At 41.0% G+C, this 17,528-nt stretch overlaps 2 protein-coding genes across 2 annotated transcripts in view; one reads left to right on the forward strand and one right to left on the reverse strand.

The window, feature by feature from the left end:
• Positions 1–5,541, reverse strand: part of tln2b (talin 2b) — an 83,160-nt gene extending 77,619 nt beyond the window's left edge. Inside the window, 1 exon segment of the mRNA XM_051952413.1 lies at positions 5,352–5,541. The gene's annotated coding sequence lies outside the window, so the exon portion shown is untranslated.
• A 2,592-nt stretch (positions 5,542–8,133) lies between these two features.
• On the forward strand, positions 8,134–9,937 carry c2cd4a (C2 calcium dependent domain containing 4A). Its single transcript, XM_022190763.2, has 2 exons — positions 8,134–8,341; positions 8,476–9,937. The coding sequence occupies exon 2, from the start codon at positions 8,495–8,497 to the stop codon at positions 9,845–9,847; it is 1,353 nt and encodes a 450-aa protein (XP_022046455.1). The 5' UTR covers positions 8,134–8,341; positions 8,476–8,494; the 3' UTR covers positions 9,848–9,937.
• The last annotated feature ends 7,591 nt before the right edge of the window (positions 9,938–17,528 follow it).

Here is a 17,528-nt window from a genome sequence, read left to right on the forward strand (position 1 = left end):
CAGCTCCTGTCGTACTCAAATGCTGTGAAATACTGAATAAATCTGTAATTGTATTCACTCGACAGAGACGAAAGAGCATTAGTTCAGCCACTGTGCCCTTTTCAGAGGAGCCTATACATCACATGATCTTTAGCACAGATGTCACAAGATCTTTGCCACTGCGGTTTCCTTCAAGGAGTGAGGGTCATGTTCTTAAGCATTCCAGTGTCGCTCTGCAAAACCAGAGAAGACATGTTTTCCTTTAGACTACAAAGATTCTGCAGCAGTCACAAGACAAGTCGAGTGAATTGCCCACCTTTTCACTGACACTTTACAAGTACAACTGAATCACAAATGAGCATTTTACTTGGATTTTGCACAGGAGGAAAGCGTATAAAATTTCAGCACAAATACTCAGATAAATGCTCGTCGCTAAATTAAGCTTCAATAAAATAGCCTAACCTCAATACACACCTAAAGAGATTAGGCAGAAGAATATCAATTAAATTTTGTTTTGCAAATATTCATGTATAAAAGCAGCCAAAGGGAAGGAGACAGCTATTTACATAAGCTGGCAGCTGGTGCTCAGGGAACCCTCAGATTACACGTCTTTTTGATTATGCCAGTAACCCAATTTGGAACCATGTGCAAAACGGTGATGTCGAACCTGTTGTCTGCTGCTTCAAACTGGCATCTCATTTGACCTGCTGATGAGAAGTGCCACAGGCTGCGCGACTGCCACTGACCTGAACCACAAAATGCCAGCATCTACTGACCTACTTCTTGAGTCTGCTTACGCATCACTGGCACAGACACACCAGTTTACACCACACGTACAGTAAATACTTGGTATGCACCGTATCAGCCGCCACTGTCTGCCTTGTGAGGATTGTGCGCAATATCCATTAGTGGCATTTCGCTTATTGCTCGCTTGTTTTTAATAAATGATGGGATGTGCATTAATGATGTCTGCTCAGCTGATCTGATCACAAATGGGGAGAAGCAATAATTAAACCTCTGATCAAAAAAAAAACAACAAAGAAATGCCTATTGCTGTAAATATGAACAATTCTGCAAGTTTAAAAACAGTAAAACAGGCTCAGAATCCTAATGACCTGTGGATGTGCTGACTCTTAATGCGATGATAAAAAGTCCAACAATTATGAATCAAGTGTGCAGCCAATTTAATCTAATCCTATGACAATCTTCAATTAAAAATGAGATCAACCTTACCTCAGATCTGAAAGCACATTGGAAATGTGGTCAAGCGTTTGCTGATTCAAAAAAAATTGCCCATCTGCATTATAGCTTTCACGTATCGACTGCCTGCCACATTCATCTATGCAGGAAAAATACGAGAAATTATGATCCCAGACTGACGCACTAGTGGAGGTGTGAGAATGGCGGCCAGCTTATACATCCACCACCCGCTCTATAGAATAAGCTCTGGAGGCAGGCCAGACCCTAAAAAGACTGTGATCACAGAGACAGCAGCGAAAGAAAACATAGGAGCGATCCGTTTCCCTAGTAAACACTGAACACAAAGGCTGGGTCACAGCGACAGCATGGGGTGTGTTTTAGTTTCCACCTCCTACACACTCATGCATTAAATATGGTTCAACAATCACACTCTCCAGTGACTCTCAAAACCCTCACTTCCCACCGTCCAACTGAACATTTCCTGGGGAATTCCGACCAGGAATGTGTTCTTGATGATGGAGCAACTTCAACAGCTGAGAGGAAAATCACTTTCGAATGAACTGCACGGAAATACAGTTGAGGCCTTGTCTTTAGAAATTGCTTGTGGCTCAAAATACTTACTTGAGAACGCATGACCTTGTTATTGTTATTTATGCAACAGTGTAAGGATTGCATATTTCTCCCTAGGTTGTGGAATTTAAAGAAACACTAACTAAAATCACTCCATGACAGCATGCAGTGCATTGCAACAACACATTTGAGACATGTGATTCCAGTAAATTAGGCACTGAGCTTAAAGTGTGAACTAAAGTTGTTGTAGCAGATACTCCTAATGGCTTCCCATAATACACAATCACTGTGGTAATGGCCTCCTCACTAGCTGGCAATGAGTGGGAAAAGGCACTATTTAAAAAGTGCTTGGCTTTAATTACCCCTGTGAAGCAAAATTGCTATATTTAATATTTCAAAAGCTTAGACAGGAGAAAGGTTGGAATTTACAACACTGATCTACAATATTTCACTACTTTTATGTTTCTTAATTTCAAACTTTCAGGTTTCTTTTAGCAGTTTTACAAAATGGAAAACATTGATTCTATTATCTCGGATCTTGTGAATAGCATCTAGTGTTTAGTTGGAAGGAACAGTCGGTTGCCGCTGGCAGACGCATGCTGCATGTGAGCTTGTGACATTGGTGGTCCTGTGATCTAATTATATCTGTGCACTGCGTTGTGGGAAAGCGAGCAGAACTCATTGTAGAAGCTGTGACTATGAAGGTCTTACATTCTCTGTTAAACATGGGTAAGCAAAGGGCGCATATTGTGAGACAACAGGTGCACTGGACCACAACTGGGATTTAGCATTCAGTATTTCTTCCACAACATGAGATATCTAAAGGCACAATGTTGTTTACTCTCACTACTGCAGACCCTGTGGCCCTCTATAGACGCCAAAACAAACACGTATATGCACAGACAATGAGCAAATCTGTTATGGCTAGTCTACACATGGATGAATTAATCCTACAGAAAATCCAGCTCAGTTTCATTATAAGAAAATGGTATTTATAATTTGTAAAGCCTTTCCAGCACTATGTAATCTGGAGATTATTCTCCTTTGGCACATTGTGCCAATCTGCCATTCAACAACCCCATTTTACACGCAGTATGAGGGAAGAATGAGTTCCTGTTGCCTCGCCTTTTTGAAAAAATATGCTCATAGAGTGATCAGCCACAACATTAAAACCACTGACAGGGGGAGGCGAGCAACACTGATCATCCCTCTACAACGGTAAAATCTTACAATCAGTGCATTCATGTGGATGTTGTTTTGACACACCCATCCTAAGCACTGTAGACCAAGCACACCTTCCCCCTATGGCAACACCAATACCCAACAGCACCCGGTAGGACAACAGGCTCTGTCACACCCCAAGAACTGCTTAGAAATGGCTCCAGGAAAATGACAAAGAGGTCAAGGTGTGGATCAGGCTCCAAACTCCCCAGGTACCAAGCTGAGTGAGCATTCACAGGATGCGCTGGACCAAGCTTAATCCACAGAGGCCTCACCCTATTACCCATAAGAACCCAAAGGATCTGCTGCCAACATCCTATCGCCAAACACCACGGGGCACCGCCATAGGTCCTGTGTCCATGTCCTGATGGGTCAGAGCTGTTTTGTCAGCACGGAGGAAGGTACAACACAATGTGAGAACGCTGTAGCTGACCATAGTTTACCGCAGATCAAAATACACAACTTAAAAATAAAACTTAAAATTACAAACATGACCAAGCACTCAACTATTTAATAATACAGACGACTAATAAAGCATTTCAGACATAAAATATGTTGGCATTAAGATTAAGAGTCAACATCTCTAACAAACTGCATGGGCTTTTCTATTAAGGTACACCATCTGATTGATTCTTTTATTGATCACAACTGAAGCAGATTTCAGCATCAAAACCTCCAGCTGTCAACATCCAACCTATTTCAAGCCCGTTGAAACACTGTTTTCAAAAGCTGCTTTACAAATAAAATTATCATTATTGTCAGCATTGTTTAGTTTCAGGACACTGCATGCACACTTATCAGAAAGAACAAACGTGTCAAACCACCAGGCAGGCAATTATATGGAACTTTACGTTAGAAACTTCAAAGACAAACCAAAATATCCTGTGTAGAAGTGAACCAAAGTCAGCGAGCAACATAAAACATCCTGAAAAATGCAAGAATGTTTGCATTAGTGGGGCTTTAAGTATGCTACAGAAGAACTCACAGATCACTTCTTATTGGAAATGTGTGGCTGGTGGATGCTTTTATCCCACACTCCCTTGGTGCCTTACACTACCACTAGGGAGTGAGGGCATTTTTAGGATGGGTACTCCCAGTTGGAGTCGATCCCCTAACATGTCAGCGATGCCTTATTGTATGAAACTATCCAGAATCACGGCTGTCCGCATCACGCTAAGGCAGCTTGACCTTTGCGGTTGCATCACTCGGGTAAAACACGTCAGTTTGAAACCCCCTCTGCATGAGTTTCCTTGAACATGCTCAGCTGATATATGCTCTAAAGGTTCTTGGGGGGGGTGGCACAGTTCCTCTGTAAGTCAAAAGAGGCTGATGCGCAGCATAATGTGGTTGGCTGTAGTGAGTCAGCCCAATGCATTTGTTCCACAAACTAATGCACTGTATGGTAAACCTTTTATGGAAAGATATGTCAGGCTTTCACTCTCTGGCCTCTTCACCCACAGCCGCTGAGCTGAAGCAACATTTACTGCCCTGTGCTGGTGTGAAACAACCACATGTCACAGCTCAGAAAATATCTCTTCACAGAACACCAGCATCTGTGTGGGGCAGCAGGGCTTCCTAGTGGTTACATCCCCTTCAGTGAGAGGATACCCGGCCTCCCTGCTGGCATCCTGAAGGTGAAGGTGCACTCTGACCTCTGCAGGAATGCAGGTGTTGGGCAATAAAAAATAAAGAATGATCAGATCCCTGGGGCAAAGCGCAACCAAGCAATCTCAACATACTGACCACATTTTTTGTTGGCCTACAATAAATCATCAGTGGTTACATCCCCTGCATGCGCACGACACTCTCACACCCTCAATGTCAGCTTTGATGTTGAGCCCATCCAGATAACATTCAGGTCAAGTCCAAGTTACTGTACAGCACATTTCTTTGCAGAGCTGCAAGGATGCTAGAGCTGGGAAGCATTAGTTGGCTAATTTAACCTACTTCTGAACACGAAATTTCGGCGAGCCCAAATATCTAACATGCAGCAAACAAGTAGGTCAATCAAACATCCATCATTTTCCTCCTTTTTTCTAACCTCTCATCTGTCAATGTCAAGAGCAGTCGGTCCAATATTACGCGCAGATCTGACAGGTTTGGCAATGACGCGCCGAATGGAGCGAATCGACTGATGTCAAAATCCAAAAAGGAAGAAGCAAGGAGATGGCAGAGTGGGGAAAACATCCCACTAATCATGTGAAAAGGTCGTCTGCAGACAGTTAATGTGAAATGTTGTCAGCGCTTCTGCTGAGCCAACATCGTGCGGTCCGCCTCCCTGTAGTGAGACCTTTTTGGAGAGGAACAGCACCTTGAACAAGAAGGTTTGAAAGGGATAAGAGGAGAGGAGGAGGGCGGAGGGGGAAAAAAACAGATCCTACCTGATGTCTCTCACTCCTTAACGCATGCGAGCTGGCTTGGATGTAGGCGAGGCGACACACACCGCAAGCGGGTCAGCTCAGCCTGCCTGCCTGCCTGCCTCCTCCACGGCGTCAAGCCCCTCCTCGTTTATCGTACAGTGGAGAGAGATGGAGGTGGGGGGAAAGAGAGGAGAGAGAAAAAAACCGACCACATATCTATGCGCCGCAAAAAGGAAGAGGCGTCACACTCTCCTGTAGTGTCTGATTTTTTTTTTTTTTTTGTAAAGCATGTAGCCAGAGATAAATGGACACAGATTTAAATTATCAAGTGTGATCCTGCTGATTCAAGCAGGAAACCAGCCTGACAATCACGTACACTGATGCGCGCGTAAAGATGAAACCACGAAGGATTTCATTGACCGACGTGCTCTTATTTTGAAAATCCCTCGAATTTTGTGCAGTGAAGTGCACCTGCCTGTCAGAAGACCAACCATCAGCAGACACACTGCTGTGAATGATCTCACACAGGATCACTGACATGCAGAACGGTGTTCAAAGTGTGTACATTTTAAGATAACACGACGTTTTTGCATTACATCCCAAATAAATGCCTTCTGGAGAGATTTTTTTTTAAGGAATATTTGGTTGTTAGGGAGCTTTTCTTTGCAAACTGAGTGATGAATCCATATAACGTGCACTTTAAGAGTTAATTCTGATAGGATTTGTAGATTTGCAATAGAATAATTACAGTATATTTTATATATCAGTGAGATAACACCTCCCTCTCAGTGGGTGCACTTTTGTTTTTAAACATATACCGCCCCCCAATGGAGATTTGGAGGCACTCAAGCTCAGGATGCTCAAATACTTGGAGAGTTGTCAGCATTCACTAAGAACATATGGATATATTAATCATGTTCCAGACTTAACAGAGAGTGATTATGTGTTTACATTTTGGCTTCACTAACAATTTTCTTCTATTATTATATAAATTACGGTTGATGACAACAAGACAGATGTGAACTTATAATCTTTTCTTTCTCCTGCCAATTACAAATAATCTTATAATAAATAAAGCTATATTCATGCTTGGAAGTAGGCATGTCTGTCACTTCAGATAATATTACCAGGACATACTTTTCTTTCTGCTTTTGTTAATTACAGGTGTATAATTTACGTCAAATTTATAATATTCTTAATGCTCACAGGTCATTTAGGGTACAGAAGGTTTGTATTACATGCTCAAATTACTGATGTGGCCTGAACGTTTTGGAAAACATTTCTGAGAAGTACCTCATTTAGGAAGCCTTCTTAGTACATTGTTAGCACTGACTTCACTCTATCATTTAATGCCTGGTAACACACAGTAACTAAGTTACTCCACTTGAACCTTGTCCTGTGCAGAGTGGGGCTTTTATCTTTTGGCATCATCTCATTTTTAATTAAAGCCAGTTTACAAACGTGTCCAAAAACAACCTCGTGAAACCCTAGTAGGAGCAGATCATAAAAACAGGCAGAACCAACAGATTTGTTATTGTCATGCATTTAAGTGTATATTTAATGTTTTAATAGTTATTTTTTTTTAATTTACAAAGTTGCAGCTTTAGTGCAGGCACAACAGAATTACACCTCTATGTCAAGCAGGAATTATTCATAATACAGCTGCTTCATGTTCCACCACAAGAGGGTAGCACTAATGTAGCAGTAAAGGTTGAAGAGTAATATTCAGTATACAAGCTTTTATTGATCTATTTAATCCTGATGTTGACATTCAGAATCCAAACATGTGATTAAAGTATATTATGTTCAGCCCTATCAACTTTGTAGCTTGTTGGTATAGACAAACTGATAATTGATAAATGAATACACTCTGTGTGCATTATGATTGAAATCAGTTGTTGTACTAATTCAGTTTCTGTTGTCCCAGACTGCTCAAATATATTTTGTCAATCAAGAAAATTCACGCGAAATCCCATAACCACAGAATCCACGGAATATATTTCATCATTGAATTCCAAGGTCATATATTCTGTGTAACGGAAAACAATATCGCATATACAATCTATTTTTGGCATATTCACATTTCACATTGACTTACAATTATTTCAATCGCTGCGGCTATAACTAGAACATTTCTAATCTCTGCACTGTCACAGATGATTTCCTTTATACAAATCCGGAGTCATGTTGTGCAGACACCCACTGTTCACTTCCACAAATACACCTTTAAATTTCAAGTAACCAAGTAAGGCAGAAAATGTACTGGGCTTAAGTATATCTATTTGTATGTAATGAGGTCAAATGCATCCAGAATATTGGTGTCGTAATGATGCAGCACTGAGTCTTTTTTGCATCATTACATTACCTGGAGTGGAACAAGCAGATATAAATACCACCTAGTTCAGCCAACAGCACTGGGCACGGTTAATTCAATTCAAGGTCCGCAGTAGGAAGTCTATAACCACTGTTTATCTTTCTAGAATGAGACCTAACTGGCATGAATGAAAAGTTGTACTTGACCTAGTAAAAATACAAGAGGCCAGCTTTATGTTGCAAGATTTTATCTGTAGGAACTACGATGTTATCAGAATATCTTGTTTATATTCAAAGAACAAGGTCAAACACATCATCCAGTTTAAATAAATGGAAAACCAAACACTTAAAGTTGCAAGTCTGCCAACTGTTTGAAAAGAGTTGCACACGTTCAAAGTAGTACGCTTATCTTGCTAAACAGTAATGTAGGTGCAACAGGAGCACTGAGCTCTGTTGTGCTTTGGATATTTCCATGGGAACCAGAGAGGGAGGATCCAGTTTGAGCTGCACAGGAGGCGTGTGTTAGATTTATTGGTTTTCTGCTTCATTTAAACTGCCTGCATCTCTCAAACAGCCACAGATTTGCTGAACCTCCATCTGCTGTCACAACTTCTCCATCTCACCACACCTTAGCCGGAGCTATCAGTCTATCCTGCCTGGGACAGCTTCGTGGATTATCCATATCTTCAGAATACAAGGTGAGAAAAACCTCCAGGAAAAATTCATGTTTGTTGGTATTGTAAAAGAGTTTTCTTTTCTAGAGTGTTTGTGAATGTGTTTGATTTTTTTTTTTTTAATGAAACAGTTCAAATATTGTTTTTTATTTTTACAGACTTTACAGATTTCTACCCATGTGGGTGGTGGAGAAGATCCGTGTGTCAGTGGAGAGATCTAACCTGCCTATCCCGTCAGCAGAGCTCAGCTTTAAAATTGGCGACATCATGTTAGGAGAAAAAGCTGACAAACCCAAGAGGATTTCTCTCTGTCCTAACATCATCACCCCCAACAACATCCCAGAGTTCTGCATCCCCCCAACAATCCTGTCCCTGCAGGAGATGAAGAATACGGAGCAGAGCCGAATGTCTCGCATTGTCAAAGTGTCTCCCTGTGGCCGGGCCAGCCCTGAAACAGAGGTGACATTTCATGAGCCACTCAACCCGCATATCATTCAGGTGGAAAGTGTGGATGAGAGCCCCTATGACGGCGGCAGTGATGAGGAAACCACCAATGCAGATCCCCATAGCCAGGCCGCATTATCTCTCCCACACTTGGCCAAAGCTCAGACCAGTTATGGCTTTTGTACCTTACTAGAGAGCCCCCACACCCGGAGGAAGGAGTCCATTTTCCATTCTGATCCCGGCTCCTCTCCCCTGCTGCTGCCCAGGAGTCGGTCCAGCATGTGCTCCAAAGTTTCCCCCTCCACCTCGCCCTCCTCCTCTCCTTCTTCATTCAGCCTCAACAGCCTGACCTCTAGGCTTTCCCCGAGAGGCTACACCCTGAACTGGCAGGCCACCCTGGACAGCGATACAACTTCCTCCACTGAATCCTCTCCTTTCAGCTCACCGCTGCTAACCAGGTGCCCTGCCAAGTCTTCCCTCTTCAAAGCACTGAGCCATGAACTGCTATTGTCAAGGAACATGAGGAAGGCAATGGTGTCCAGGAACAATTCCCTGTCCACAGATGAAGGCAGCTCCACAGACAACAGCCCCAATGTCATGAGGAGGGCATCAGAAGGGTTAGCTGAAGGGCTGCCCAGCAGTTACAGCCTTGCGCCGCCCAACATCTTCCCCATGGACTTGACTCTGCACAAAGAGAGGGTAATGAAGGAGAGAATGGTGCCCATAGGAAAAGATGGCAGTCTGAGACTCTCAGCAGAGTACTGTCTGGACAACCAAAGACTGAGGATTCGACTTATCAGTGCGGAGGGCCTCTATCCTCTTTCTGTAGACCCCAAGATTATCAACTGCAGCATCAGCCTCTCTCTGGTTCCTGGAAAAGTCCAGAAGCAACGCAGCACAGTAATCAGAAAGAGCCGTAATCCAATCTTCAACGAGGATTTCTTCTTTGATGGTATCTCCGAGGATGACCTCAGCCAGCGCTCCCTTCGCTTTAAAGTGGTGAACAAAATGTCCACCCTGAAAAGAGACTATCTGCTTGGTGATTGTGATTTGCCCCTTTCAAGCATTGTAACACTATCAACTTAAATACTTCTTGAACTATTTATTTATGTAATGAATTATTTATTTTCATTTTTTATTGTAAAACAAGATTTTATATAAAAATATGGAAATTACTGAGGCTATTTGTCTTGAATGCATTTCAAAATAAGATGATGTTTTCATTTTAATATGCTGTGCAGCCTTTTAGAGACATTCCCCATTTTTTCTCCTTTATTTTCAGAATTAAAGTCTTAGAATAAGGTTAATTTCCTAAAAGTGGTTAAACCCTCAAGTTAGATTTTAAAATACAGAAATTAAATAATCCTTCACAGCCTTTCATTCCTTTGTTTGTTTGTTAATGTAGCTGCACCATCAGCTGGTGTGAAACAGCCACCATCTCATGTTTCTTCTAAGCCTGTTGTTTTTTTTCCTGACCTTTCCAGTGATTAAAAATATCACCAGAAACCAGAAACCTTAGAGGGGAGTTTTTGTGGTCGAGTATGCATAATTTTAATCAGTGCTCAAAAGAAGCTTTGTTTTTATTTTTAAACTATGATACAGAACATGTACTGTCATGTTTAATGAAAATCAACTGAGGTTACATATATTTACTCTCATTTCCCTGCTCAAACTAGTTTTTCATTAAATATGACAATTAGGTAGGTAATATTTATGAGGAAAATCTGCTTTGAATTTGACTGTAATATTAAAAGATTCTTTCCTTTTTGATAGTCATCCATGTACATAAAAAGGCTGTTTAATCGCATGCAAAATATTTGATCTTAATTTATGATAATGATATGTTACCCAGCACTCAATATACTCTAGAGTTGGAATGTAAGCAGCAAATAGCTAAATAATAAAAAAAAAGAACGTGACCAGGTGGTTTCAGAAACAATGCACTATTTAACTGTAAGTGAAGAGGATGAGCCTGATAATTCCGCTCCTTTTAAGTTCAACTAAAGAGCCAAAAATACTCTAAGTTGAAGATGAAAAAAAAAAAAAACCTCGATGCAGTATATATATCTATACATGTTTACCTAAGTAAACAGAGCAGCAGCTCGCAGACACAGGACAAGAATATCCTGCTGCTTTCAGCAATAACGATCAGGCTTAAAAGCACCGGCTGCTGCTTCTAGTTAAAGATTAATAGGTTTCTCAGGGCTCAGAGAAGCTCTAATAGGGTACTGACAAATGCTGGTTATACTCTGTATGACAAAACAGCACACTGTAATGTGAAGAAATGAGAAGCATTCACAAATGCAGAGGCAGAAATAGCGATTGCTGTCAAAGTTCCAACAATAACGTGCCGTGAAATTGGTGTCAGAGCTCCGTGGCTATAATGACGCATGCTTTTAATGCAAATATTTACCAGAATTTACAGTTTGGCCTGTGCCTCAAGAAAAGCCTTTGGACAAATACAGCTCAGGACCTACATTCAGTTTGAACTATAGGTTCAAAATTGACACAAAGACTTCCAGTGTCCTCCTAACCCTTTTAATGGAGAATGGATTTTGTGTGTAATACTCAGGCTTTGTATTACTGTTAATATGTATAAGCATCACTTTTCTGCCAAAGTAACCTTTAAACATCCTACACAGGCATCCAGCATGTTTCAACAGTACCTGTTACACAGGATATACTTCCAGTTCCTGTAAAGAACATGACACTGCCGGACAATTTTGTATTGAGCGTTGACTCAGCTGTGAAATACCCTGCCATAAATGAGAGTTACCTGTGATTCCCCTCACTGGTCAACCTCTGTTGGGATTTGGAGGGATTTCCAGTGTCTTCAATCAAAACGGCAGCATCAGGTCTCTAATCCATCTTGGTGCCACCCATACACAAACGATTTTCTATCAATGGGCACTTCATAAACCATGAAAAAACAGCTTAGCAGCCATTCATATAAAAGGGTAAAGAGCACATGAAGTGGGCATTTGAACTTCCTAGATAACAACCACTTCTTTGTATCTTTAGTGTTGCAAGCTTCTTTAAATGTAAGTAGAAAGGCCTTCCTACCTTTTCTATGAAACCAAGCTGCCTTTCTCTCTGTAGTAGTTCACTGGTATAAATTATCCGTTGCCAGAACATTACAATACAAAATCTCTATTGACAGCTTAATCCTTTCCACCCCGCCATGATATATATGTCATGAAAATGCATCAGACAACCATTGTTGAAAGTCTGGCATGTGTGGTTCCATTAATGAAGAGGCTGAATTGTACTACTATGATTAAGTAAAATAAAAAATCTGACTCTGGCCTGGTGACTGGGAAAAGGAAAACTAATTGTATTTAATAACTTTGCCAAGTGCCTCTTATCCAGAGAGCTAGTGTTGCTCATTTTGGCCTTATAGTTTCAGAGCTGACTGACAAACTTTAGGGATTTTGTTTATTTGTTTTCACAAGAGGAAATTTCGAATTCTAGCCTCGGCTCTAAAGGGGTTAATTAGAACGTGATGTAATATTTCCTTAATACATTTTTATAAAGAACATGTGGTGCATATTGAAAAGAAATTTGACATTTGGGCTTTGAGTACAGAATGAACAATGTTTTGTGCTGCAGTCTGATTACTGGAGGTGATTTCATATTATCTGTAGGAAACATCTGTCTCCCTACGAGCTGCGCACCGTGAATGTAAACGCACAACAGGGGAAGTACGCTGGCTTCATCTCAAGTGTCTGAAACAGTTGCCTGGTTACCTTCATTCACCAGGATGCCTTTGCCCTGCTAATGCACATGTGCAATGTACATTAGAGGGGCAGCTGAAACTGACAACAGCTACATTTAGAAATTATAAAATGTGCGTCAATATTATGGACGTGTTTCTTTCATTCAGCTTGCATCATAACCTTTTCAGTGCTCAATAGCTTCTTGAAATGGAAAGAAAATGTTATCCTAACTAGATATGCATACTATCCCCTTCCTCTGCCATATCTCACTTGTCCATTTTACAGCTTCCCACGTGAAAGAGCCTGTTGAAACCAGTTTCCTTATCTGGTTTTCTGTTTTACCAGGCTCCTATTTTGGTCTGAAATCTGTGACCCACACCTTAAAATGTCACTGTACACACGTCAAGTGAAGCAGGTACTCCACCTTCTCCTGTTCTTGGGGTAAGAAGTGCTTGGTACTCTGTTGTAATTATCCAGCTCCCAGTGCAACCCTCTAATAGCCTGTAAAACGTGTCAAAGGCATGATGTGTTCATGATGGAGTTTAATGACTGCATGGACGAAGACGATATTGCAGGAGACCGTCAGCAGCAATCTGTCTTTTACGTCTGAGCAAATTGCACATACACACGTATAATAATGATACAAGACAGATAAATCCTGTCAAAAGTTAAATTCAGTGTTTTTTAAAAATCATTTAAGGACTTCAATAGCCTGCCTGAATAAAAGAGGTCAGAATATTCCATGATGTCAGCGGTGCTGCTGTGAGTGATTGTTGTTTCAGAGCAGTGACATCAGTATTTATGGCCTGCTCTTCAAGCTAACGCTGGACCTCAGTGTTCGGCTTTGCATGGGATTAAAGGAAATAATGAATAGCTTGTGCAGTGTATTTCAGCTTTATCAGCACTCACAGGTTGAATCAGGTGGGATGAAACCAGATCTGACTGACACAGACACACACAGAGCCACAGTGATAATGCCTCATGATGTTCCAAACTCACTGCAGTCTGCGTCATTTTATTAAGGCAAGACATTTCTTCTAATTCATGTCAAAATGTTTTAGATCTGTTCTAAATCTGCCTTGCATGCGTGTTGTTGCTAGTTGCAGAACTGGAAAGAAGGTAACTTTATGGTTTGATTACTTAACACATCCCCCTTTATTGACCTTTTCTCCTGCGTCACACAGACCACCCAGGTCATTTATTCTGCCTCTGTTTTGTTAGTTACAACATCTGTAGAACAACGGCACTAAATGGACTTTATGCAACCGCCTAGCATATGCTTTCTGTATAGACATTCACAGTTTCCGACAAGGTCATGCTGTATCTGCACGTAGCAGACTCATCACCTAGCCCGTACACCTGCCCTGTGTTACACCACCCTCTCAATCGCCTCAGCCATCGTATGGAGTTGAGTCCAAGCGTGACCTGTTTGGCACATAACAACCGCACATACTGTATGTTGGACTTCCTCACATCTGATCAGACTTATGTAAACTGAGATCCCACATGAAGCTTTTGCAATGCTGTGGTGGTCTGGTTTGGGTCCAAGCAGCTCCGCAAATACAGATGTTTGGCAATTTACTATATTGACTTTGCATTCGTAAATAGAAGTAGTTGATAATAACTCATCAGGAGGCCTTGTACAACACTCCAGTTGTGTGTTCTCATTTCTCAGTTTCCCCCAGTGATGTGCCCAATCATCCTCAGGAACAGGCACATGCTGGCGTGATGGTTAATTGCATTGGGACAGGGACGAGGACAAGGCTTGCACAATATTGTCCAAATAGCCATTACGCAGTTAGGCAAACAGTCTATCACAGCACAGGTCATGCGGAGGGTGCATGTGTGTGCATGTAGGCGTGCGTGGGTGAGGGGTGGCTGTTTGACTGACGCTGAAATTAGGCCATCTGTTAAAATGATTACATGCACAATATGTAATATAAAGCAGGAGTTTCTTTTACAGTCACTTCTAATGAAAATTTGTGTCAACACTCCAGCGATGAGTATATTTAACCTCACCGATAAAATAAACTAGATACATGTAAAGACAGCACTGTCTTCCTGCCCGTCTTTCTGTGTTTTTTCCTCTTCAAGTAGTGCCTTCCACTCCCATGGCAACGAGGCCCGGCTCCAGGGGAAACCATGGAGATCCTGCCTTTCATGTGCGAGATGCTTTTATTTCGACACATAAGTTGATAGAAGGCCGTCCCTGTCTGTTTGATACGGATGCATCTCAGCCTCAGTCATGCTGCTGCTTGCATCCAAAGCCAGGTGTCAATAGATGCTTCCTGTGCATCTAAAATGAAGCGGGGTGCAAAGCAGGCTGCAGAGCACATGTGGTGAATGGCTGACGCAGATGTGTGACAAATGGAAATTTAATTGGCTGTATAGGCAAATTTAAAAAGATTTAGCTTTTTATTAACACTAATTTGAAACACAAACAAAATGTTTAGAATAAGAAAAGAAAAATCTATCGACAAGGGGAAAATAAAATGTGAATTTAAAGACATTTTTTAAATTTATTTTTAAACTTTACCTCCAATTGTGCGACATACCACCCTTACATTGTATGGTTATGGTCATTAGGCAGTATGTTTCATCTTCCCACTCCACATATAGTCTTGGTCAGGTTCCCTAAAGTCAGAGGGAATGAGACACATCTAGGTCTGTCTGTGTCATTTTTACTGTCCTACTTACATGATCAACATCCAAACCACAGAGGGGCATCACAGTCCCAATTCCCTCGACCGTGTTTGTCCTTGACTTTGAGATATTAGTAGTGGACTGCACAGCTAATTGTATATTTGGGGAGAGTCTGTGGACATCATTTGTCAACTTAATTATATCATAGTTTAATGGAGAAAATATAATGCAATGGTAGGTTTGCAAACACCAAATTCACTGAACTACCATTTTCATTATAATAAAACCAGAGATGGGAAAAAAGTCTCATTTATTTTACTGCATTTTGAAGATCCAACAAAAATTCAATAAAGTATTATTACCACTACAAAGCACTGCAGTGTCTTAAAAATGGCTCCAAAATGTTAACCTTCTCTCTCAGATACAGATTTCATAAGAATTTCTTCAGCTCATCTCCTACTAGAACTATTAGTCGGTAAGTAATCCAAAACTCTGTCACTGCTGTTGTGATCTATTAGTGTTCAGATGTGTTGAGCAAACTACAATAATGTTTTTGTTTTAGTGTACATTTAGTTAGAACACCTAATTTATTAGGCTATATCAAGTTTTTATGTCCTAGTATTGTGTAATGTGAGGCATGCAGACTCCCATCAGTTCCCATCGGTACACGAACATCCTCATATGATTCATAAAACACCGTACCAGGGACGGCAGATAACGAATGCCCTCCTGCCTCTGGTCACGTTATTTAGCTGAGGGTAAACATGGAAGCTAGGTGATGGGTTTTTGTTTGCCAATTTGGTTTACTTGGCAACCGGCAGGCACAGGCCAGGGTAAATTGCAGTCTCATTTTCACTCAAGTGTTTCACAACGTTTGGCACAGAGGAAACAGTTTGTCTTGGGAGAGACGGCTGATTTTAACCGTGAAACATTCACACTTCAAACTCAGAGAGTGCACTTTCAGGTGGCACAAGGCTCATTTTCCATTGTGGTCATAGACGGAGACCACAGCTGCAATAAATCCGAAGTGGGAGGAATTAAATGGTTTTGTGGCACCGATACAACCTTAATAAATGTCTCAGCTTATCTTGGGGCAAGTGATAAAAATAAAAGCTTGGCGGTACAGCTTTGTAACCAAAACCCAACTTCAGTTTCATTTAGGTATCTAGTGCCAGAATTATGTCTTGCCCCAAGGGACTAATAAAATGATGACACCTTTATCCCCCAAATCCTCAGATAGAGCATCATAAAACAAAAGTATTACTTTCTTTATACATAGGCTTGAGATTTTGGGCCAGAAAGGCCTCTGTCCATATTGTGCCACAGAATGATTTCAGCAATATATTTTCTCCGGAGATCAAACAGATGCTCTTTGTTAAACAGGTGATGGTACAGCAGTGTGTACCGAGCACTGTGGACGGAGTTTAGCTTTTTTATCAGGATGAGAAGAACTGCTGAATCAAAAATAATCTTGGATCGACAAGTGCTGTCAAAACAGCGCAACCCCCATTATTCCTATGATCTAATCTTCAAAGCCTGGGATGCACACACTGTGCAGTTTGTTTGATAAAGAAGGCCCATTTTTTATGTACTCAGTGCTTGGTGAAAGATGAAAAGTGCTGGTAGCTCCAACTCATGAGAATAAGAGGTAGCTACCATGAAAGAATTAAGTTTGACCAGGTTGTTTGATCACACAAAATAATGGTAAGAACTGGATTTGGTTTTGTATTTGTTTATTTTTAGTTCATTGTAGGGTACTATATCACCAGTTTTATTCTATTTGAGTTAGATGGAGTTCAAAGAAAGTAGCTCAGTTGGAATTAGTACTGCAGCTATAATGCAGAATTGAAATATAATCAATAATAAACATGGCGACTTGATGCTAACACAAATCATATGCAGTTTGCTGCATGATATATCTAAAGCACACGATACAGTCAGTGAAGTCAGCTTAAGCTTTAGAACTCCTGCCTAATTGCTCAGGTAGCTTATGTAGCATCAGAAAACTGGCCTGCCTCCAGTGTAAACACAAAGATCTGCTTTTAGATAAATAGAATAACCTGTTTGCCATGTCTGGACTGCTTCCTTGTTGGACATATCATGACCAAACTCAGTATTTACCTCTTGTGTCAGTTTTAATGTCTGGAGTCAGTGTCTAAACTATGTGCTCTTCTTGGCAATATGAGGTTTAAGATGCTGCTGGTTGGCTGATCTGGCAAAAGGAAAGGTCATTAGCTTTGCATGGACAGATTTATATGCATTTGTAAGTCTGTATGTGCTAGTTAGATTTAGACTAGGCTTGTTAAGCTGCACTCTGCACACCTTTATAGCAGTGTTGCGATATTTTAGTTTTCTTGTAGCTGGAATAGTATTCCTTTTTTTGGCTGTTTGGCACATGCAATATATGC

The sequence above is a fragment of the Acanthochromis polyacanthus genome, chromosome 8 (genome assembly GCF_021347895.1).
Source record: "Acanthochromis polyacanthus isolate Apoly-LR-REF ecotype Palm Island chromosome 8, KAUST_Apoly_ChrSc, whole genome shotgun sequence".
Classification (NCBI taxonomy): domain Eukaryota; kingdom Metazoa; phylum Chordata; class Actinopteri; family Pomacentridae; genus Acanthochromis; species Acanthochromis polyacanthus.